At 37.5% G+C, this 24,405-nt stretch overlaps 3 protein-coding genes across 3 annotated transcripts; all 3 read right to left on the bottom strand.

The window, feature by feature from the left end:
* Positions 1-4,336: 4,336 nt before the first annotated feature.
* Positions 4,337-4,732, bottom strand: LOC136282442 (uncharacterized). Its single transcript, XM_066170101.1, has one exon. It carries the CDS (start codon positions 4,730-4,732, stop codon positions 4,337-4,339), a length of 396 nt encoding a protein of 131 aa, XP_066026198.1.
* Positions 4,733-4,868: 136 nt separating this feature from the next.
* LOC136282441 (uncharacterized) lies at positions 4,869-6,253 on the bottom strand. Its single transcript, XM_066170100.1, has 2 exons — positions 5,903-6,253; positions 4,869-5,690 (listed from the first exon to the last, which is right to left on the bottom strand). Exons 1-2 carry the CDS (start codon positions 6,251-6,253, stop codon positions 4,869-4,871), a joined length of 1,173 nt encoding a protein of 390 aa, XP_066026197.1.
* A 5,620-nt stretch (positions 6,254-11,873) lies between these two features.
* Positions 11,874-24,396, bottom strand: LOC131784920 (heterogeneous nuclear ribonucleoprotein L). Its single transcript, XM_059101761.2, has 15 exons — positions 24,149-24,396; positions 23,810-23,858; positions 23,082-23,120; positions 22,567-22,637; positions 21,744-21,825; positions 21,068-21,153; positions 20,335-20,431; positions 19,268-19,334; positions 16,076-16,299; positions 15,060-15,181; positions 14,391-14,521; positions 13,874-13,947; positions 13,622-13,676; positions 13,223-13,318; positions 11,874-13,094 (listed from the first exon to the last, which is right to left on the bottom strand). The coding sequence occupies exons 1-15, from the start codon at positions 24,385-24,387 to the stop codon at positions 13,036-13,038; spliced, it is 1,491 nt and encodes a 496-aa protein (XP_058957744.1). The 5' UTR covers positions 24,388-24,396; the 3' UTR covers positions 11,874-13,035.
* Positions 24,397-24,405: the final 9 nt, after the last annotated feature.

Here is a 24,405-nt window from a genome sequence, read left to right as displayed (position 1 = left end):
TATATATGAACACTTAAAACTGATATCAACTATTCAAAAAACGGAGCAAAACGTAAGATAAAGGATTTTTATCATGATAGCTCCCTTAGGATATAGGTAGGCCTTGCGCACGCGCCATGTTATGATAAAAATGTAAGTAAAAAAATAAATAAATAAGTTAACTCTATCAATAGCAAACGATTCTATCTCTCACCTTCACAGTGTAGCTTCTCACCAAATCATAATAATTTCCTCCTTGACTCCATTTCATTGCGGCTTGTTCCGCGTCTTTGTTAGCGTCGTTGAGCTCACAGTTATTTTCTTTGGACAGAGGGAAATAATTCATGGATACACACAGGTAGTCATCTTTGTACTTCACTTGACACTGGATGGCGCTGTGGACTGTCTATCTTTGAAACACGTGACCCTCAAGAATATGATTATGGACGACATCTTCATCGATAACAAACTTGAACTTTTGACAATTTACTGTTGGCCGCGCCTCTTTGGTGTGAGTAAGCTGAGATACTAGCAACATCACATGTAGATAGCGAAGAACACTCATGGTGGACCTTAAAAACGTACAAATTAGTTGGGTATCTTAACAATTATACTTGGACATTTAAAACTGAGTTCGTAGCAATCAGAGTACACGTAGGGAAAAGGTAAAAAATCATGAATAGGTACGTGATCGTATTATGGTAGAACGCAGTGTAAACAGCGCTTAAGAAGTTCGGCAAGATCTTAATCAGCGCCTTAAAGAGTTCTCTTCTTTTGACGCGAAAGTGATTACATAATGCTTATTGACAAAGGGACCATCGTTCTCCGGGTCGAATATCTCGATGATAGATTAAATAACTGATATAAAAAAAAATTGGCTTAGATTGAAATGAGAATCTGAGGTACAGTGTGCATGGAGCTCCAGATATATTATGCTGTGTCAATAGTACAAAAAAGTGACTTTAAACATATCGAATAAGTCACGCCGGATGAGTTTTGTTTAATCAACGGGGTAGAAACAAATCACATGTTGTCTCTTCTCTTTAGCTGTGTTCTGTCTTTATGACTACATAACGAAAAAATGGCGTTAAATATTAATGATCGTCAATCTTAACTTGCACCAACTTCAGTCAATACATATCGATGAAAGTCTTCATTAAAAGTGCTCTACCAGAGAACACATGTCCCCGACTTGATTTTATCGAAGCAACGATTGATTGTCTCAGTTGCTTTCAAGACTACAATAGAAATTCATAGTTGTTATTTCACTGTCACCGCTAAAATGCAAAAATTAAATGCGAGTCTTAGTTAAAAGATTTCGTTGCAATGATTACTGACACATTTAGTTAAGCTTTGAAAACGAGAACTATTTTATATACATAGAGATTATTCCATGGAAAGTGCCTACGAACGATTTTTATTCACGAGTTGCGATACATCACAAAAAATGAACGAGTGAGCGCAGTGAACACACTTGAAAACATAGAAATGATGTCATTGTTTGTTCTTAGCCTTGCTCCAGTAGTTTCTCAGAGTCGTATTTTTTTGGCTGAGTTTCCTTTTCTAAAGAAGAAAATGAATCCACAAAAAATTTACAGGTCATATTTAGCTCCAAACTAGTGCTGGGTTGCAGAAGCAGTTAAGGACGAGCAGCAGTGATCCTGATCTATATCGTTGCAGCCATATTCTCCGAAATTGTTTTCCATGTTGATGAGTCCTCCTGGTCTTCCATCAAATTTACATCCCCTCTCAATGTTATTGTAACTCCTCATGTGCCAGGTGCCTCCTCTGAGTTTTTCAATTTTTGGTTTGCCCTTCAATATGGTAAATACTTTCTACCTTTCTATCACTCAAAACAATTAAACTTCATAATAAGAAATGGAAGAGACCAGAAACAATGAAAAGAGTTCGCCATGAGTTGTTTTTCATCGAGAAAAATCGATCCTTACAGTTGGAAGTCAAAACTTGTAAACTTTTCATAATAAGAAATGGAAGAGGCCAGAAACAATGAAAAGAGTTCGCCATGAGTTGTTTTTCATCGAAAAAAATCGATCCTTACAGTTGGAAGTCAAAAGTTGTTTTCCCCACAATTAGAAGGAAAGATATTGACCACGGTATTTTCGTAAGTTTCCAAGGAGGAGTTGAGTGTAATTCAGTTGAATAGCCCTTTTTTTCTTTTAATCCTCCACAGAAGTGACTTAATAGCTAAAAAAAAAGGAGTTTTTTTTTTAACATTCGTGGGAGGATATATGTCGTTATGTGTCTTTTAATTATCTTTGGAGTAGTGATCACAAACAAAACGAGAAATTTCACAACAAGAAGCGGTAGAGATTAGAGACAGACAAAGGAGATCGCCGATACCTTTTAATCTTTAAACTGTGTTTCATTCAGAAAAATAGATACTTACAGCTGGGTGTCAAAACTCATTGTCTTACTATTGAAAGGAATGAAATAAACATAGTTTCCTTCGTTTCCACGGAGGAATTGACTTTGCTACAGTTAAAAGAGGCAGGTGAAAAATTAACATGAATTATGAATGATGGTCGATCCAGCTTCAGCTCTATATTTTTTGGCTGAGCTCTCTATAAAGGGATTCACAAAAGCAAAGGTTCAAAAACTGAGAAACAGTTCAATTGGAAATTACCTCACTCAACCCTCCTTACTTTTGTATCCGCCACCTTTGACGATATTTCAACTGGGTTTCTTTTAAGTTATTTGTACATTAAAGGAGCTGAATGTTTGGAATGACTTTTTTAAGCAGTATTAGTATGCAAAGAGAAAAAATAGGAAAACAATTTAAGGAAACGGTACAGAAACACTAAAATTTAGTTTACACCACGCACAAAACTAGTGTCCCTGGTTGGCGCAATGTCGTTTCTTAATAAGCGCTTCATCTTCATCCCTTGGGCCTTCATGCTGTTTTAGTATGAAAAAGTTTCGCTCGTAGCATAATTCTTCAAAATTTGCCGAAAAAAACAAGGTTTACTGCCTAGTTGGATCTTTAAGATCGTTTCTTTCGTCTGCGGACAAATTTGACCCATTTTCCTCTCACAGTCGGGATCGTTCGGGAACTGAAACATTCTATGGCTGGTGCCGAAACGATCTATTCTGACAACTTTGCTGGTCAGGGGCACCAGCAACACAGTATCCCCCTCGTTGCCGCGTATCTTTCATACTATTCGTCATACTGAATTCGATGTTATGTTACCAAAGTGACGTCAGCGGTTTTTTGTCAAATTCGAATACTCAAGATCGTAACATTACGATGAGCAACAATCGTTCACAACTAATATGATAATATAATAAAATGATGTCTCACATTATGTACAACAATCCTGAATGACCTTTACACTTCACCGGTACTTCTCTTCACAAACACCTGCTCCAACTACTATACCTACTTCATCTCCTACATTTTAAACATTTCAAAAATTGTTTTATGAACAAATGTGCAATGTTATAAAGTAAGCAGTGATCCTAACGAAGCACTTAAGCATCTTAGTCCTTGTGAAAGAAAGGCTGTTGAGGGTTTCTAACAGTTATGTATCGAGTCGCTAATATTAAAATCAAGCAAAACTATGCATATTTCCCTCTTAGGAGAAATTCTTGACATCTCCCTGCCACTTAGTAAATACCATTTCGAGGGAGGGTTCTCCTTACAGTACGGACTATTTAAGGCCAGAACATTAAACCTAAACTTAAAGCTTGGTTTTACTAAGCCGAAGATAATTTTCAATTATTAGTTTAGAGAAAACGGTTGATTGACCAAGTCAAGAAAATGTCGCCCTACGGCGAGTAAACATGTCATAATTAGATTAAAGAAATGTTAAAACTCTTAACAAACCGCTATGCCCTGCTTACGCTATTAATTTAATATCTCCGGGTCTAAACACAAGCATTTCAACTTACGATTAGTCGCTTGCTTGAAAACAATTTGCTTAAATCAACTTATGGTGAGCTCTGAATGCGTTTTCAAAGACGAATATGAAAAAAGGCCAATTTGATCAACCTTCGACTTTTAACTTTAGATGTAAGTGACTGAACTATCTATTAAACATCACATGAAAAGATGAAAGTGCAGGTGAAAGGTGTATGTAAAGACACCACTTGCTTACTTCAAGTATTAAAATATGGAGGTTTTTTTTGACGTCGCCCTTGTGCATGTCTACATTCCTCTCTGATAAAGAGTCAGTGTAAGTATCTGAAATATTAAACGTTTAGTTCAAATTCAAGTCCTAGGGTGGACCAGACTTGGAGGCACATGATTTCATTGTTAGTTCTTAGCATTGCTCTGATGTTTTCTTGCTTTCAGTTGACTTCGTTTTCTTTTCTGTGAAAGGAAATGAATTCCAAAAAGTTACACGTCACATTTAGCTCCAAACCAATGCTGCGTTGTAGAAGCAGGATAGAACGAGCAGCGGTGATCCGGATTTATGAAAATTTTGTTAAATAGTCCGAAATTTTTTTCATCGGGGACTCCACCTGGTTTTCCATCAAATTCACATCCGACTTCTATGCTAGCGTAACTCCATATGTGCCAGGAGACATCCTCCTGCTGTTTTGTCAGGGCGGTGCAATTAGAACAGTAGTTTCCTCGGATATTAACATATTCGTACATCTGAGAGGTGTTCCAGGTACCAAAAATGTTATGACCTGCCAGCTTAGCGCGTGCATAGTCCGTATACTGCAGACCATCCGTAGAAAAGTTACAAGTTGCTCTCAGATGTGTGGAGTGATTAGCAAAGTACTGCATCTGTGATGAGGATCCTAATTGGACCAAACTTTGAGGCACTTGATGTCATTGTTAGTTCTTAGCCTTGCTCCGATGTTTTCCTACTTTCAGTTGGCTGTCTTTCCTCTTCTGTGAAAGGAAATAAATTCGCAAAAAGTTACTCGTCATATTTAGCTCCAAACCAATGCTGCGTTGTAGAAGCAGGAGAAAACGAGCACCGGTGATCCTGACTCATAAAAAGCTTGCTAAATTGTCCGAAATTTTTTTCACCGGGGACTCCACCTGGTTTTCCATCAAATTCACATCCCTCTTCTATGCTATTGTAACTCCTTATGTGCCAGGACACATCTTCCTGCTGTTTTGTCAGGGCGGTGCAATCAGAACAATTGATTCCTCGGATATTGACATATTCGTACATCTTGCAGGTGTTCCAGGTACCAAAAATGTCATGACCTGCCAGCTTAGCGCGTGCGTAGTCCGTATACTGCAGACCATCCGTAGAAAAGTTACAAGTTGCTCTCAGATGCGTGGAGTGATTAGCAAGATACTGCATCTGTGATAAGGATAATCGGAACTCGTTCCAATTTACTTCCCCCTCTTCAATATCAATCTCAACGTTTTTGCCAAACCCTGCAGATTGGAAGGCTTTTTTCTTGGAAAAGGAAAACGATTGTATTAACGTCCATACAAAGCCAGGTTCAGACTGCAAGTCACAGTAAACAGAAAACCGTTTACTGTTTGAATCGTAGATGTCGTATTTTCCTGATGTCGAGGCACCGTTCTTAGCTACGTCTTTGCAGCTTCTCGAATGTTTCATCTTCTCACACCGCTGACCAGAGTATGTCTTAGGACAGGTACAGTTAAACCTGGTGCTGTGAGTGTCACAAATCTCCCGACATGTCCCCCCATTGAGACAAGGATTAGTGCGGCAGCATCTGTTGATGCAACGATGCTTCTCAGGGATGTATTTCTCTCCACCCTACAGTAATATTTAGAGTTTTGTTAGCTCACAATGTTTCTGTTGTGATGCCATTTTCTTTGAAAGCTCATTGAATCGAGTTTTTACGTGCGCCTGAGTAGCCAACGACAAATTGAGTGCATGACAAACGAGTAAATGAATGAAGTCTGAGCTGTTACTTAAATAATCAATTCATTTGAGAAGAAACGAACCAACTAAAAGTTCTATCTTACCCTCACTGTGTAGCTTCTCACCAAAGCATAATAGTTTCCTCCTTGCCTCCATTTCATTGCCGCTGGCTCCATGTCTTTATTAGCATCGTTAAGCTCACAGTTATTCTCTTTGGACTGAGGAAAGTAGTTCATGGATGCGCATAGACAGTCATCTTTGCACTTTACGTGACACTGGGCTGAGCTGCGGACTGTCGATCTTTGAAACCCGTGACCCTCAAGAATGTGGTTAAAGACGACATCTTCGTCGATAACAAACTTGAAGTTTTGACAATTCACTGCTGGATGTGCCACGCTGGAGAGGGTCAGGTTGAAAACAAACAGCATGACTTGGAGATATTCAACGACGCCCATAGCAATACTAGAAATAATACGAAGAAAAAAATACAGCACTATTCATCGAACAAACATGGGGTAATTTAAAACGAAATGAATAGATGTTTAGGCATCTTGCCTAAAAGTAACCTCCAGTGACAAAATTTCATCAGATCAAACATGATGATGGAAAATGTATTGATGTATAATTTTGATTTACCAGGAGACTGTTTTCCTAAAGCCTTAAAGTGCCTTTTTGAAAGACTATAAAGAGTGTGTTGTCTCGCGGTGAAATCAGTCTCAGGCGCAGAATCACTCATTTGAGGAATTTCGAAAACGAGATTAAGCAAACATTCGAGAGCAAACGAAATTGCTCCTGAGCGGTTTCAAACATGAATGCTCTACATAATAAGCTTTGAATATTCATAGCAGTTTACCAGAAGCTGACGCCAATTCAAAGTGTTGAAGAGATATCTTTGTACGTATAAAGAGCAGTTTATAAGGAATTGATTGTTGCTAAGATACCAAACTGAACTTTCTTCGTTGCCCAAGTTGTAATGCCGGGGAGATATTCTGATCAGTTCTTGATTATTTCAAATTGGTTTTAATGGCAAAATGGAAAAATTAAAAAATCAGTTTCAATCTATCTCTAGCAGTAGTTGCTAATTAAAAGTATAACGACTGTGTTAGGTTTACTACCGAAGGACGGTTCAAAGCTAAACGTCTAAGTTTTTCAAATCTCAAGAAAACAGGGATCATTTTTATCAAAAAGTGTTTCATCATGGCATTTTCTTTCCGACCTTCATCTATTACATAAAGGAATCTTCGAGGAATGTTCCGTAAAACGCAAATCTTTCAAGGTTTTCCTGTTTGTCCTTGACTCCTCACGCAGTCACAGGTGTAGCGTAAAAAACACGGTTTGAAAGTAAAAGGAGATCTCCGAGCCGTTTGTGTCAGAAACTCTATACCCATCATCGATTAGCAAAAGAACCCCTTTCAGCGATAAATTTAATGAGTTTCTATCCTGGACGAAATCAACTCTAAGTTTGATTTGGAATGTATTTTCACACTTAAATAATTAGTCTTCATTTAAGCGGGTCACGATTTTTTTTTTTTTTTTTTTTACCATAGGAGTATAGGATTATTGGTTTCTTTTGCATCTTTAAGGAAATTAAAGAAACCAAACCAGTCAGGTATAAGTCTAACAACTTTACCGAACTCCCGTAGTAACTGTAGGTTAAAAACAACGAACACCTGATTTAGGAAGATAATCTTTTAGGTTTGTCATTGTTATCGGTTTAAAAAACTTCTATTCTCCACTAATTGACTCGCTCAGTTGTTATCGGAAATTTTATTATCGGACAGTTTGCGGTTATGGGAAAGTTCAATAAGCCAATCACATTCAAAATTGTAGTTTAAATCAACCAATCACATTCAAAGTTGTAGTTTAAGATAATCAATCACAACCTTTGTTTCAATCACCATTTATAACTTTCATAACTTGGCTCTTCTTCTTTTTTCTGAAATTGTAATTTTTATGATTAATTAGTAATAAGACTTCGTGTCGTCCAGTTCGGTCTGTAATCATACTCGTGATAAACAAATCAAACTCCTACTGCGCGGTCGTCTTCGCAGTCTTTCCACTCAAATCAGTGTATTTAAAAAGCAAGGTTCAGGGACTTTTATAACCTGTTTTATTTGGTTTTCATGGTAAGTATTTCATCTATGAGAGGGTAACTCACTTCAGGGAATTATTCGAACACCTGGATGTGTTACTTTGTCAAATTACCTCCCCGTCAAGGGGAGGGAGCAGAAAAATTGCAACTTTCCCTGCTACCCTGCTAAACTGTTCCGCCCTTGAAACGCACTCTCCATCAGGTTGTCTAGGAAGAAGCTTATAAAGCAGGCCTCAAGGAAAATAAAGTAGCTTCTCAGTTTTCTGGGCCTATTAATTCTGATTACAAAATATCGCCGCTAGGCACGCAAAATCCGAAAATGGCGTGATAAAGTGCAACAATTTCTGATCCCATTAGGATTTCAAACCACCCGTTAAAATCAGCTAAAATTAGCACACTACCAAAGCATAATAGAGACTCTTATTAAGCAAACCTGGACGGCGACGGCAACGAGAACATGGCTAAACAAAGGACTTAATGAGTAGAACAATAGCGCAGCACGTGCTTTTACAGATTTTTTTTTCTTCGTTTTTTTCGTTTTGAGAGTCTTTTTTTTTCTTTTTTTTTTTCTTTTTTCGCAAAGGACGGCTAGGAGAGTCTCTTAGCCTTCCTTTGCAAAACGACGTGAAATCACCAAAATTTTTCTGGTCTGGGAACAGGAACCCCAACGGCGAAGGCTACGAGAACGTGGCAAACTTGAACAGATTTAATGAGCAGGAAAATAGCTCAGCACGCACAAAATAAGATTTTTTTATCTCTTAGTCGTCCTCTGAAAAAAGGCACTGTGAAATCACCAGTTCGCCGTCCGGGAACAGAAGCCCCGACGAAGAATATTAACGTCTCTATTTGGAATTCAACACCGCTCAAATACGTCAAATTAGCTGAAGCTAAGGTCCGGCGTCCTTAAACGCTGTTTACTCGCGAACTCTTACGGAATTATGAATCAATCACCGCTTTTAATCTCAACTTTTCTCGGCGTTTCCGTCCTACTGCTTAAGGTACCTAGTTCAGTGCAACTCTGTTTGGTTTATTGAGGCGTGGCTACTTTTCAGTTCCATCGGAATCAGAACAACAGAAACTTGATGAGTTATTTTTTGGTTCTCCTTTTTCAAGAGACATAAACAAGCGGTCTATATGCACTTCAGGGAAACGACTTTCAACTTCTTTTCATAAGTCGTGGCGGGAGATATTCTGTAATATGTCTTTTAATTGTCTCTTTTTGTAACATAATTATGTCAGTTATGAAAATAAAAATTTGTCAAAGAAACCCTTTAAAAAAGAAACAAAAAGAGCTCTTCTCAATATCCTAGAAACCAATGATTCTTACATGGAGCCTAATGAGATAATGCTAAAATTCAAACACAGAAAAATGGAACCAAATTGAACCAGTTCTACAATATTTTTCGTACACTTAGAAACGCTAAGACTTTTTCTCCTTTACAATTGAACATCCGTCATTTTCCTTTTTTTTTTTTCTTTTCTTGTGTATCTTTTTGTCTTTTTATGTCATATTTTTTTCACTTCTGTTTTATTTCCAGAGTAATTAAATTAAGTTAGTTAAGGAAAAAAATTGACCCGTGTCGATTAGCATTTGCTGTCTGCGGGTCAAAGGAATATCTCGTAAATATGTTTGAAAATAAAAATAAAAGTGTGAAGTGAAGTGAAGTGAAGTGAAGCGAAATAACAAAATGCTTGAATATGGGTGGTTATTTTTGGCTTAATCAGTGTCTATTTCAGTCCAAACTGTCCAATTTCACCTGTCCGGTTACAAACACGCAAAAACACAGATCTACCCTGCTGCGCTTTCAGAGTTTTCTTTAATTCCATTCAAAAGAGTATCTACTCGAAGCTTTGTATCAAAATTCGTTGTCTCTCAATTAAAAGGAATGAAATTGACCACAGTTGCGTAATTTTCCAAAGAGGAATTGAGTTTGTTACAGTTAAATAGCCTGAAAAGAAGCAGGTGAAGAATTAGCACGAGCTGCTGTTTATTTTGGTTATTCTTTAGCTCTATGTTCAATTCACAAGTGCCTCGCGCAACCTACCTAGTAAACCTTACCTCCGAAAGTACCTTTCCTTTTTAACAAGTCTAATCTGTCTCTGATCTGGATCATTCTTGGAAGAGCTTTCGATAAAGACAAAGAATACCTATGTGCCCACCCAAAAACATCAAGCCCTTGTGCTCAGCAAATTGTCTTCCAATTTATCTGTTAGAAACATTTCCGAGCCGACAAACGTGCTATGAATGATGTCTGTTGTTATCAAAATCAAACCTAGATGTAAAAGCGATTTGGTGATAAACTGTATCTTAGCAAACCAATTTACAAAGCAGATGATTTCTTGCAAAAATAACTGGCGGAAATTGCTAGAATTTTAAGAAGAGGCGTGCCTTTTGGGAGTGACAGAGTTTCATTTAGCTTCGAACCCTACTCGGTACTCTACAAAGCGACAAGCGGTTTTCTAAGAAAAGAACTTAGGGGGAAGAATAAGGATCGCACTTTGCGTTTTTAGAAAATAACTTTTAAGACATACAGCGAGGTGAACTTTCATCATAGGATTTATACCCTATATACATGATGCAAGGTGAGTGATCGTGTATTTCGCTCAGAGACCTAACGCTTTGTACTCGGTGAGAAAATTAAAGAGAAAGATACTTTTGGCCTTTACTGCTGTTATCCAATAAAGCTTGTAATGAAAACTTACGCACAGACAGTTGCATTAACTTTAAAATTTTTGCTTTTAGATTGATTGTAAATCTACATGTGTATACTTATAGTTTTATGGCTGTTCAAGAAGGAATGATATCAGCTTACCTCTTATTACTCTTGTGGTCTGTGTTCTTCTTCTGAGGAAAGCCGTGTTGGAATAGCTGAGGAAAATTCTTTCACTTTCTTTTTAATAATTTGTGGGAGGAGATATGCTTTATTATATGTCCTTTAATTGTCTCTGGAATAGTGATCACAGACGAAACGGGAAATGACTGAGGGGGGTAAGTTTCTAATTAAAGAGACTGTGGAGCTGTGTCGTTTGGGGGGCATGAAAAGATAATTTTGTTTTTTCAGCTGCTTAACTTAATTTGGCGTTTCCGGTTACGAGTGTTGGAAACGGGCAGGTGAAATCGGACAGTTTGGACTTGAATGAGCTCATCAAGCCACAAATAAGAGCTGTATTACAATTACAATCAAGCCTTTTTTATTTACACGATTATGTTTTGAATTATTTTGGTTTTATCAACTGAGTTGATGATGTAAATTGACCATCGTAGAGAGTTTCTAAAAATGACTTTTTGTAAAGTTAGCCCTTCGTCCAGGCGAAGGGCTGACATTTGAAACGTCTGCTTTTAGAAGCTCTCTACGATGGTCAATTTTCATTATCAACTCATTTGATAAAACTAAAATAATTCAAAATATAATCGTGTAAATAAAAAACGCTCGATTGTAATTCAGCTCTTATTTGTGGCTTGATAAGCTTTCAAGTCCAAACTGTCCGATTTCACCTGCACGTTTCCAACACATTTAACCGGAAACGCCAAATCTTGCAGTCAAGCAGCCTATAAATATTAAGCACTCAACATCAACTACTACACGAAGGCAAGTCGAACTACTGACTAAGTCCCTACCATTTTAAGCCCACCGCCTCAAAGCCAAACGGAAAAATTCTACCCCTATAACTAGATCGACTGCTTAAACTCAGAGACTTAAACATCTCAGGAAAAATCTATCGCCTGTAGGCGAACACACTTCCAACGGTCAACTCTTCAACTTCCGAGATTTGATTTTTAATTCTCCCTTCTTGCTACTGCGCGTTTCCTTGTAAACTAGTTATGAGAATTTGGAGTTAGATCAAGATAACAACTTCCTGATTAGTTTGCGTATTCTTATTACTTGCTTGTCCTGTAAGGTACGGATATTTTAGGAAGAAGTTACATGTTAATCACTTCTGGCTGATAAAGGGTTAAAGTCAAATTATTATAAAAGTTGGGCTTTGTAAGTAGAACGTTGGCATTTTATTCACTCCTTCTAAAGCGTGAACGAATGCTCCGCAATGAGAAATCACTATGTTTTGCACGGATTACTGCCCACACAAGAATCATGGTGATATAATGACCTGTCCAACAAAGTCATTTTATTTGACGAGGTCACCGTTTCAACAGCAGTATGAGGGTTGCGTAAATAGCCGATATAACACAATTTCCGTTACAAAAGCTATACGTGAATTTGAGAGTTAAATCAAAATATTTTATAAATTTTCTCTGATGGCAAAGTGAATATCGTCTAGTAACTCCCGAGTGACGAAATATGGGGGGTTAGACTCGATTACCAGCTGCTGTCTGGAAATGAGCCTGCGCAAAAACATCCACGTAACCTAGGAAATATACAGTCACATGACAATCAAAGAAAATGCATTTTCTAAGCATAGCCATTTTTTGTGTGTGTTCATTTCTATCCCTTACCTTCAGAAAAAATTAAAAAATTAAAAAAAAAACAAGGCAACCGGATTGCAAATTAGGGCCTACATATTAGTAATCAGGTAGTAAGCGACCGGTCGTTGCGACAATAGGAGGGGAAAAGTCTCAGCGTCAATTCGCAAGGTGTGACATGAAAAATTTTGTAAAAAACCTGTCACTGCGACATCAATTATCAACGCAATAAGTCGCACGAATTTGTGTACGATGATCCCGACTGCAAAAACGTCGCTGCTTCTTGCTTTGGGTAGGAAAAAATTCATTTTGCAGTTTGTCACACAGACCTGTCACAGCGTTTCAGCTTTGCAGAATGACATGGTCTCTACCAAATTAAAGCGCACGCTTCTCTTTACTAGAATGAACAATTTTACAAAAAACATCGAGAACTCTCTATGGGATATAAGGACTAATCTTCCATCTAATACTACCAAGTAGCAAATAAAACTCTTAAAAAGTAAACAAACACATCTACTTCAAATAACATGGTAATAGTTTTAACTTTTTTCCTAAAATACTTGGACAATAATGACTCCAAAATAAATCTCAATTTTTCGTTTTCTTTTAGATGAAATTCTGTATCTTTTCTTGCTAGGATCCTAAGTAGGTTACTTTCCCACCCTACGACAGAGTCGCTTATAACAATACGTCAGGGGAGGGACAGGTCGCTTTTGACTTTTCTCTCACTGGGCGCTGGACATGGACGAGAAGGCAAGTTTAACTGTGAAGATGGTTTTTGCAGCTGAAAAGGAAAAAAATGAATTAGATCTGAAAATTTAGAGCAAAATAAAGAATGAAAAAAAAGAAGCGTTCGTCACGAACGAAGAAAATGTTATGCACACAAGCTTGACAGGCACGAACATACTGTACCTGGATCACGAATCACGTAATGATTGCACGCTGCCAGTGCCTCAAGGGCCTGGGACGGGCTGTTCCATTCTAACAGACCTGCCGCTGACCGCGAGGCTGCGAATAAACAAAAAGGTATAATTGCATGTGAACATCGGCTCAGAAATGTTTTCTTTTCTTCATATTTTTCTGCTCCGCCTCACGATTTGAACAGCTTCATATCAGCGAACGCACACATCTTCATTACATCGCCCGTGTTAAGCGAAAGTACGAACATCTCGAATAAAGAGAACTGAATCATCTGAAATCGTCGACACAACTGAGGTAGAGTGACCTACACCAAACCCCTTAACGAAGTGACTCCTTAACATGAAAGCATATTTTTTGTTGTGGCAAGGAAAGTCTAAAATAGAGACATACCATTTGGAAAGACTTTAACAGCAACGGGCGGCTCCACGCCACAATTTGAACACATCTAGAAAAGCATAAAGAAATTGGTGATTTTCTTCGTTTATTTAAATACTTAACTAACTTTCTTTCATTCCAAAAGGAAGTCCATCATATGGGACCTGTGGGATACTATGGTGATGAATCAATACTCAATCTGAACCTTCGAGCGTGTGCCCTCCAAATGCTCTCAATCTGAGTCGAACCTAATACAAAAGAGCTTACCTCTGTCACTTTTTCTGTTTCAAAGTCTGGCGGGGCATTAAAAAAGTGTAATACTTTCGTTGGAGAAAATATACCTGTCACTAAGTCAAAGACAAATCACAAAACCAAACTTAAGTGTAAAGAACGGCTACGAAAAAATAAGGCAAAGGAATAAAGCTGCTGACACCATAGGGTTTTGATTAAATGATAATCTTAAAGCGAAGTGAACAAAGAGGGTAAGTTTCTAAAGAAACTGTAGCGCTGCGTCGGTGGTGCGTCCAAAAAAATTGTTCAGCGGGACTGCCCCATAACATTAGCGTAATAATAGCGATTGTTATGCTGAAGTCGAGGTCTAGCGCCGTTGAGAAAGCAAACACAACCTGCCCTTGGGAATTTCTTAAAAGAAAAATCCACTTTTTGATCGACATATCCCTCCACGTTGCCGTTCTTATTGTTTACGCTCTGCAATACTACTAATCAACGACCTCGATATATTTCTACATCCTAAAAGTGTTAAAAATAAATAAATAAAGGATACGATTCTTGCTGCTTTGTTCCGGTGTCCAAAACCTTTGATTCTTGGAATTTGTGTAAGTCTTGTAACATGGAGTTCCGTCTGGCAAATCTGATACAGTCGACGCATCTACAAGGTACTTTTGCTTGGAAAAACTACAATGAAAATAAACCAGTTCGTGAAATTTTCAGTTTTGTGTGAAAAGCAATAAAAGATTAAATTGGTTCTGCTTCACTGGGCTTAGTAAACGCTCCTAAGTTCTCGCTCCACTTTCTCAACCAATCAGATGCAAACTGAGACTACCAGCGATTTGGTAGCAAGCGTTTTCCCGCGCAAAAGGCCGTTCACACCTGTTTACTTTAGTTCTAATTGACTCGCGCCTATCTCATTAGAGCGTCTTTTAATCGGGTGACGTAAAACCAAAACCAAAGTAATAACAATGGGAAATCAGAAGAAAGTAAAACAACTTTAAGAGCCAATGTGAAATAAAAATGAAAACTATAAACAACCAAACTGCACAAAGCGCGGGAAAACGCCGGCGACCAAGTCGCGTTTGGTGCAAGTTTTGAATCTGTTTGGTTCAGAAAGTGAAGCGGGTTTTTTTAGACCATAACGAAATAAAGAAAAATCAAAGCAATCCCGGATTACTTTCAAGACTGATTGAAACTTGTTCTCGCAAACTAACCGACTGACCTGAACTCTAACTGTTCACCGAACAGTTGCTGGTTCCTCAGACACTGAATGACAGTGTTACAGGCCACGTGGTCACTCAACTCCACCATGGCTGCTCCAGGCTTATTCATCAAGAACTTCACCTGAAACATCATATTTTTTCAATCACAACAGTCTTGTAACCCTGGCTTTTCTCTTTAAGTCATTTAACGTGCTACATTTCTCTCTCTATCGCCACACAGGACCACCCGCTGGGTTTAACTCAAAGTCGTTTAACGATGGTCTACCGCTGCTCATAAAACCTCCCAACGCCGTCTGTTTGGCCAGCAAGCAGGCTCTCTTATTTGGGTTTCGCCTTCTTACGGTCATTTACAGCTGTTCTGTTGATTGGAAATTTCGTGTTGGAGAATGAAACAAGGGGAAACAAGCCTTTATTTCGACCTGCAAATTACTGCACGCATCCCAGACAAATTCAGTTTGTCAAAAGTTACATAAGTTAAGAAATGGCAGCCAAACAGAACCATGCATTGAACAACTAAACCCAGAACAAAAGTTAACCCTTTAACCCTTTAACTCCCAGAAGTTATTAACATGTAACTTCCTCTTAAGAGGGTCTCAATGGGGTGATGGCTTTTACGGCTATCGGTTAAAATTTTGGCCAATTTCCGGCTGACGGTTAACACCTTTCCATTGTTTCCGCCAGAGATATTTTTTACGGTTAACTTTTTTTAACGACTAACGGTTAAAATTTGTCAATTTTTACGTCTAACGGCATATTTTGGCCGTTTTACGGCTAACGGTTAACCCCATTGGGACCCTGAGCCTCTCTTAAGACATCCACACATTATCCAGCAAGCAGGTAACGAGAGTATTCAAACTTATCAGGCAGAAATTGTTATCTTGATCTAACACTAAATTCTTATAACTAGTTAACCAGGAAACGTGTAGCAGCTAGAGGGGAGAATTAACAACGATCAGATCTTGGGAGTGAAAGTGTTAAAGCTTACAACGCCTCTTGAGCGAACATTTAAATGTACCTTGAGGACATTTCCATAGCAACAAAGAATATTGAAAACTCTGTCGCAGTTCATCTTGTGCTGATGTAGTCCATACACCATCAGAACACAACCTCCTGCCATAGGTGACTGCTGTAGCAAAGGCCTGGGCCCGCGCATCACCATTCCCCCTCGGCCAGGATATGGCCCGCCTGGGGGGCGACTTAGTAGACCTTCTTTCATAGGCGGTCTCACTCCAACAGCACCTGGAAAACAACAAATGGATTAAACACAAATAGAAAACAAACTTACTTATTTACTACATGGTGCGCAAAATAGGGGCTGGTTTTCAAACGTCGGAAAACCATTTGACGAACAGAGATTTCAGATGCTGCCGATAGAATAAAGTAAAACTCGGCGAAATATCGAGAAAATAAAATTCCTGCTCGTGTTTTAACCCCAATGATACGGATTTCTATGATTTCAAATTTTTATCAGAAAAATGATCTAAGGAAGTCGAAGAGCAGTTTGCATCCCCGACAGAAAGGGGCTTTTCGACAGTTGAAAACCAGCCTTTCCCAGTGCCCCTAAGAGGGAGATACTAACTGGGAAAAGGAAGACTATAACATTTTTCCTGATAAAATTAATGACACATTGAAGTCTCAAGTGTAGTCATATGTACATTTACCACAAGTGTCTCATTTTTTCCTATTGATCTGGAAAATATTTTTCAAATCAAGAAAAAAAATTTTTATAGTAAAAAAATCCTTCAAATCATTTGTATATATGTGTGTGTATTTATGAAAAGTTTTGTTGTGTTATTTGCAACACAATAGTCAATGAAGAATGCAAATACATTTTGAACCATAATAGAGTGATAAATTCATGTACAGCTTGTCATACACTCCACAAAAATTGAAAAAAAAAAAACATAGGAACAAAGTTTGTCCACCGGATATGTACGACAGATATTCCAAATTGGGATCTGTTATTTTTGCTGGTAAAACCAGTTTTTCGACTAAGTTTTTGACCCCAGATATTTCAAGGAAATCACAGAGGACAAAGGCTGAACCTGAACAATTCTTCACTAAAGGAATGATCTCACAACAAGTCTTCTTTCCGTGAAATGTTACATACAAGCAGGAATGTCAGAAATAGTTCTATCACAGACATAAGCAGAGCAAATCAAAAAACGTTCGAACAAAAGAGGACAAAACGATAAATGCAGCTTGTCTGTGAACAATCGCCATTAACTCTTTTGCTCCTAAGATCTTATTTGTACCGGTAATTCTCCTTACTGTCTGCCATTCCATTCGTTTGATGTTTCTCGGGAGAATTTGGTTTTGGATCCACTAACAATACCCTTATTGATAGTTTCCTTAATTCTCGTCACTTGTCTGCTTGATATTGTAATGGTATTGTAAGGAGAAATTCTCTCTTGGTCACACATGCGAGTTATTGATCATGAATTGTGGAAGCAGAACGGAGACAAAGGACACCCAGCGTGTACAAATGTATTAAAAAGGTTCTGCATGTTAGCGTTGTGCAAATAAATCAAAATATTAATTTAAAGTACATGACACCAAGAATATTCTCGGTAAATCTATGAAGTACCGTAATGATTCGATTTAGCGCCCTCCTTCCAATAAGTGCCCCCTCTCTGATATGCGGCCCCCTTCAAATGTTTCTGTTAAAAGACGCCCCTACCAAATAAGCGCCCTTGTTGAGCAAGCACCCTCATTCCAATAAGTGCCCCTTTTCTGTGTCAGTAGCAGCACTAAAAATAGTACACGTAAATTGAATTCAACCAAGGTCCACTTTCCTTTAATTGCTCACTTACAGCCTCATGACCAAAAAAATGATCTTCGTCTTAGTCTCTCAACTATCATGTTTCCGTGAGAGCACAGTTCCTTCAAACAAAAGATCATGTCTTAACATTTTGCGACAGTTGCTTGGCTAGTCGTTCTAGCAAAGAAGGATCCACAGACAACAAGTCCGTTTTCCAATCTCTTTGATTCTCAGTCACCTGAACATCAAAGCTTTGTTTCACAATCTGCCGTGTCTCAAAAAGGGAATAAACGCCCTGTCCCTAATAAGTGCCCTGTCTCGAATAAGCACCTTCCCTTAAGGTACCAAAAGTAAATAAGCGTCCTGGGCGCTAACTCGCATCATTACGGCAAACATGTAAATGAATTTAAAAGATAAATATGCGTAAACAAAATTAAGTATAATTGAATCCTGCTAAGGTTGTGCAGAAGGGATTTTTTTTCCTTGAAATGTCTTGTGCACAAGAATATATGGTGTAAAATGACCAAAACAACTATTTGCATGCATTGATATAAAAAAAAAAAAACATGCAAAAAGGCCAAAATCAGTACATGTACCTTCAGGAACTTACTTAAAACCCTTGTGGCTGTCATCAGCCCTCAACTGCATCTCAAACTAAAACTAAGATTGGGATGTACATGTATGGAGAGATGGACTGATTTAAAGCGCAGTGGGGCTTGTTGTAAGCTTTGAAACCAAGAATATTAGTACTTTTTGCCAAATAAACATGATAGTCAAAACACCTTCAAATCTACAATAAAAATAAGCAATGATGTTTCTATTTGGCAAAATTAGAATGCTCTGGGCTTGGGATTGTCAAGATACCTTTGAAATCTATGATAAAAAAAAAATTAGGCAAAATTGGAATGCTCCAGGGGTTGGGGTAGTGAAGCTGCTATAAATTAACTAAGTGATGATTATTATTTGGCAAAATCGTAACACCCTGGGCTTGAGATCCATAGAACTCATATAGCCTGTTGCCCTGAGCTAATGAGAAATATCAATTCATTTTGCCATTTCTAACTTCTTATTAACAAAACAATTGGCTATGTAAAATACACAGGGTTCTAAAAAGCATCACAAAAAAAAATAGAAGGAAAACTCAGTACAGGAAACAAAACAATAAAATATCAAAGGTAGATGCAAAACTGAAACTCCCATTGTCACCACAGAAAATGACTAACAGTACACAGTTTGTGCAATAATCTTTTTGTCCAATAATGTCAATAAATTTTGCATTGGTACTCTGTAGTACATGCACATTCATATACTATTTTTGGCAACTTAACAACAAAGATCTTAGTGGTTGTTAATTCTGATTTGCACTATGGAATGTCATTCTTCCCATTTGATGTTTACATATCTTTGTGATAATTATGGACAACAAAGATCAAGTTATCAACCCACCATGTGCTTTGTCTTCAGTATAGTCAAATGTTTCTTCATCGTTCTTGTACACATTCAGTGATGTAGCCTAAAAAAAACTTTCATTACTCTTTACTACACAATTACTATTCAAGCTTTATGTACAGTAAAACTAGCAAAGAAAATGTCACAGTGTATAATCAAGGTTACATGTAGAGTATAACTAGAATAACACTTATTTCTTAAAAAATCAAACATCTTGGTGCATAATATCCCTTCCTAATATGTTCTGGTGGCAGTATTTTTTATTTACTAATTACTTATTATGCATTTTTAAATAAACACTGTTGGCTCTATTACTGTGGTAATAGTCACCATCTCTGGTGTCACTATTGTTGTCTTCATCATTATTAATATTGTCCTCATGGATCCCTGTAATTGTCCTTGTCATAGCCATTGTCATTTGTCCTTGTCAGCATTATCATTGTAATTAACATGATCATATCATTGTAATCATCATTATCATTTTTGTAAAAAGAATAAGAGAGATAGTAAGTTTTGAGCTCAGTAAAGAAATAGAGAAAGAGGTTTTTTTTTCTTCTTGTCACAAGCATGGGATAAAGAAAAACTCTGAGTCCCTATGAGGAATTGAGCCTCAGACCATCAGATTCCATGCTCCAATGCTTTACCATTAAGCCACAGAGACTCTATGGGAGCAAGGCCTATTACAAAGTTCATATGACACACGTCTTGCATACTGCTAGGATCAAATTTTCAACAGTGTCATGTTTGTAAATAGAATAAGTTTTGAGCTCATGGGGACTCAAACTTTTTTCTTGTTCCACCCTCTTAAAAAGACAAAAGACATCTTTCTCTATCATTACCATTGTCATCATCCTTATTATCATTCTTGTCCCTGTCAATGTCACTACAGTTTATCATCATCATAGTCCTTGTAATTGTCCTTGTCAACATTGTCATCATCATTATCAGTCCATGTCATCATCATTATCATGTGCTGTTCCAAAAATCTGTTTACTGTTGCATATACATGTACTAGTCTCTGGACCAAAAGGACACTATTAACATATCATATTAATCAGATTTACCCTTGAGTATTCTATTTTCAGTGTGTTGCAGCCAGTGTAAATATCAGCACTGTTTAAAACATCTTTAGCCTGTTGGGCTTGGTCCACAGTAGCAAATCTGGTGTTCAATCATTGTCAAGGAATTCAAAATCATTAACCCTTTACACCCTAACATGAGTAAGTTATTCTCCCAAACTGTTCTCTATACATTTTCTATGGTACTTACAAGGAAAATTTGTTTAGAAACCAAGAGCTTCTTGAGCTTGCAATAACTTCTTTTTCCTAATGAATTCAATGTTTGATTCATGGGTGATACAGGCATGTGCCTAAAGCACATGTAATACCATGGGATTACCGGTATACACACGTCGAATGAGTGAAGTTCCTCACATGCAGTAGAAAAGGTGCTGATAAGGAGAATTTGTTAAACAATCAAGAGCATCTTTAGTTGGTGATCTTTCTTTTATTCTTGTGAAATTAATAATTATTTAATTGGCAGCTGATATTGTAAGAAGAATTTAGATGCCAGTCACTCTCAGGGGTCAAAGGTTTAAAGAATTCTTACAGTTGAGCCTGATCAAGTGTTTTTCAAATGGAATGAAAATGTAACCTTCCATGTGGAAATGGACTCTACCAAATTTGCTAAAATCTCTACTGATTGGAACAGGTTGTGACACCCCTTCCAATAAAGTTGCATGCATACTTTCCACTGGAATACATGCAAGTAGAAGAATTTGATTTTAGCAAAGGATACTCAACCATGGCCTGCAAACCACTCTTCCTGAAAATGACAATCCTTAATACCTGGCCTTGTTTACTGAAGATTGTGTGCAGAATGTCCTGGAAGTAAAAGCAATGATAATGTACCAGCAATCATTCATACTGATTCATGTACAGCATAACTGCTCATTACAAGTTACATTGGTTGACAACTGGTGCACTTTGTCAGTTGCTTTAAAGGGTTCCAATGCTATTCAATCATCTATGTGATGAGCTGAGATCTTAAAAATTCACTCTGAAGACTTGATACGAAGCATTAGACATGGACAAGAATATAACCAGTGCTCGAATTCAGCCACAGTCCATTAGTCCTGGACTGGCAGATATTGCCTCTAGACTGGTAAAATCTTTGGGCCACTCGTCACAGGACTGTATATTTTTTTGCAATCTTTACTGAACTGTGGAACACAAGTCTCACTACTAACTGGTTCTCTTCATTGACTTATCATCTGTCGTATAATTAAGCTGCATCAAATTTAAAAATCACAAATTCAAATTCTGCAACACTATGCAAAGACAATGAAAGATTTCTGAAAACTAGCAACTGTTCGGCTCTACTAGTCCCTGGAGTAATGATGAAAAATTTTAAGGTAGAGCACTGATGACTAATATTTCTAACAGGAGAATATGCCAACACAAACTCCACTTACTGTTGTTATGGGATATTGAGGGTTAATAATGGTGATCAAAAGTATTCTGTTTGGGGGAAGCTCTTGCTGTATATGCAGGTTTCTGTGGGGAAAAAAATTAGCAAAGTTATGTTTTTTTGCACAGAAATTCACTCTTTTAGAAACATTTCAATACATTTTTATTTTGAAAGATGTTTTATAAGGTTACACGCATCTCTAACAGTAACAAAAAAGATTGAAAAAGGATTCAAACTTGAAACAACCCAAAAGAGCGTACATGATTAATTAAAATCACAAGTCAACTTAACCCTATACACTGTAACTTCTGTATGCATATTCTCCATTCTGTTCTCAATATGTTTTCTGCTCCTCTTTTTTATTCTTGAAACCTTACAGTGCAATTCATTGGTGATAATGCAAGAGGAAATTGGATGCTGGTCAATCTTGGTTTGAAAAGGAAAGAGAGAAACAGGGGTCTTATGATAGAATGCTATTGTCTTAGTTGCGTTATGTAGAGCAGGAAATATTTGGCTCTTTGTCATGATGTACAGAACTCACTGCTCTTGGTCTGTGCATCACAACCTTGATCCAGAGATTTTCCTGTCTACTCCAGTTCATCTTCTAAGCCTTTGACCCCTGGAGTAACTAGTTTCTATTTTCTCCTTACAATATCACCCCCAAACCATACATTAAGGTCATGAGAATAAAGGAAATGATCACCAACTAAAGAAGCTCTTGATTGATGAACAAATTCTCCTAATCAGCATCTGGGAAACGTTTAGAGAACAGTATGGAGAATATGCTTACTGATATTAAAGTATATAATACATAATCTTTCTCTTACTTGGAAATACTCTTGCTCTTTGAAAAGTTGAAGTAAGCAGGTCTTCCACTAAGCACAATTGTCTGACCACCCTAAAAGGTAAAAACCAGATTAAATAGTGGAAAGTTTTTTTTTTTCACACTTCCAACAAAATCACCATCCAACCATATTTTGTGCATCCTTGCTGCATTTTGCTCAAAACACTTTTCAATAGTTCACAAAATACCTGTATGTTGTTGTTTTTTCACTTCATCATAGTTCAAATGCACTTTTTTAACCTTCTAAAATATTTTTAATAAAATATTTTATCTGTCTTTTGAACTTAAATTTTGAGAAAGAGTAATATACTGTAGAAATCCTGAACCACACTATATCCATTTGTCTTTGACCAACCAAGAAGGAGGTGCATTTTGCTTGATGCTCTTAATTTTCTTCCGCTCTTGGGGCTTGGAAAAAAATTGCACGACTTGCAAAATATCTGAGCGTATTTTATATCAAACCATTAAATAAGGTGTATATAATCTAGCAAGATTTACCTGTGTATAATCCATCAGAGATTTTGCTGATGAAACCTCCTATAATGAAAATGAATACCTGTCAGCAATGGAAACTGCAAAGTTTAACAAGTTTGAAACCATTTTTACACAAGTTTTGTTTGAAATTACAACATTTCCTCTTAGACATTTTGCATAAACAAGAAAATCCTTGGTGGAGTTTCTCTCTTCAGAGAAAATTCATGTGGATTACACTGTACTTATCCTGTATTAAAAATTGTCGATAAACCATGAATGATATAGGTAGCATATATGTCAACAACTTACAATTAAAAAAAAAAAAAATCCAGACAAAAAAAAAAGTGGAGGGAGCTTTGGTAAAATTTCCACACAGCCACATATGACATTATGCATTCAGTTCTTGGATAGAGAAAACAACGACAAAAGCAATACATTGCCATTGGAAAAACAGATTTGTTTAACAATAGTATAGGCTATGCGGAAATTTTACCGGGAGCTTCATCGAGTGTCTACAGTTGCTTTGCGCACAAAAAAGAGAGAAAATGAAAGAGGGGAACTTAAAGATGAAAAATGAAATCCTCATCATGTTGGTCTGTGTTGTTATTAATAGATGGTGAATAAAACACGTAGGCGAATACTGGATAATACAGAATATCACGATCCTTGTTTTGAGAGCAATATCATGGCAAATTTGCCAGTGAGAGGCCCTAAACGAAGCTAAAATTATATCAGGAAATGTTGTAACTTACGTCAAATTCCACTAACGCTTGTCGCAGTTTCGGCATCATTGTCACACAACTAAGACGAAAAACAGGATTTTATAACAGAAAAGAATCCAGTATGTGCACAAAAGGCTGTAAGATATAGGAGTTGCTCGAACATTACCAGATGGTCAATTTCAGCGTAATTAAATGACAGCATAAAATTTACTTCGCTATAATTAATTGAGCGCAGGATCGATCCTTCGGTTTGACGCGGGATATAAAAGGCCTTGTTTTAACATTTATCCAGGTATTTTCAGACATCAATTTCGCCTCTTGCGTGAGAAAAACAGGGAAAATAACGACCCTCTTTCAGTTGTAATATACCTGATTGAACCGAATGTTGACAAAGCGTGCATCAAATCTTGTTCGCGGGCTTCATCAGCAACCCCACGCACATGAATGACTGGCGAGGGATCCGTATAGTGCGGATTCCCACCACCTCCAGCCTGATACGTTCTATGAGCCTCGCCTGACGCAAGTTTTTGCCGCTTGAAACCACCATTTTCGTACCCACTTTCGGCATAACCCTCATCACTTTCGTGAAGAGCATGTTTTTCCGCCATGTTGGTCTTACGATCATA

The sequence above is a fragment of the Pocillopora verrucosa genome, chromosome 7 (assembly GCF_036669915.1).
Source record: "Pocillopora verrucosa isolate sample1 chromosome 7, ASM3666991v2, whole genome shotgun sequence".
In the NCBI taxonomy this organism is placed as follows: domain Eukaryota; kingdom Metazoa; phylum Cnidaria; class Anthozoa; order Scleractinia; family Pocilloporidae; genus Pocillopora; species Pocillopora verrucosa.
The sequence above is the reverse complement of the archived record's forward strand: the minus strand, read 5'-3'. Positions and strand labels throughout refer to the sequence as shown.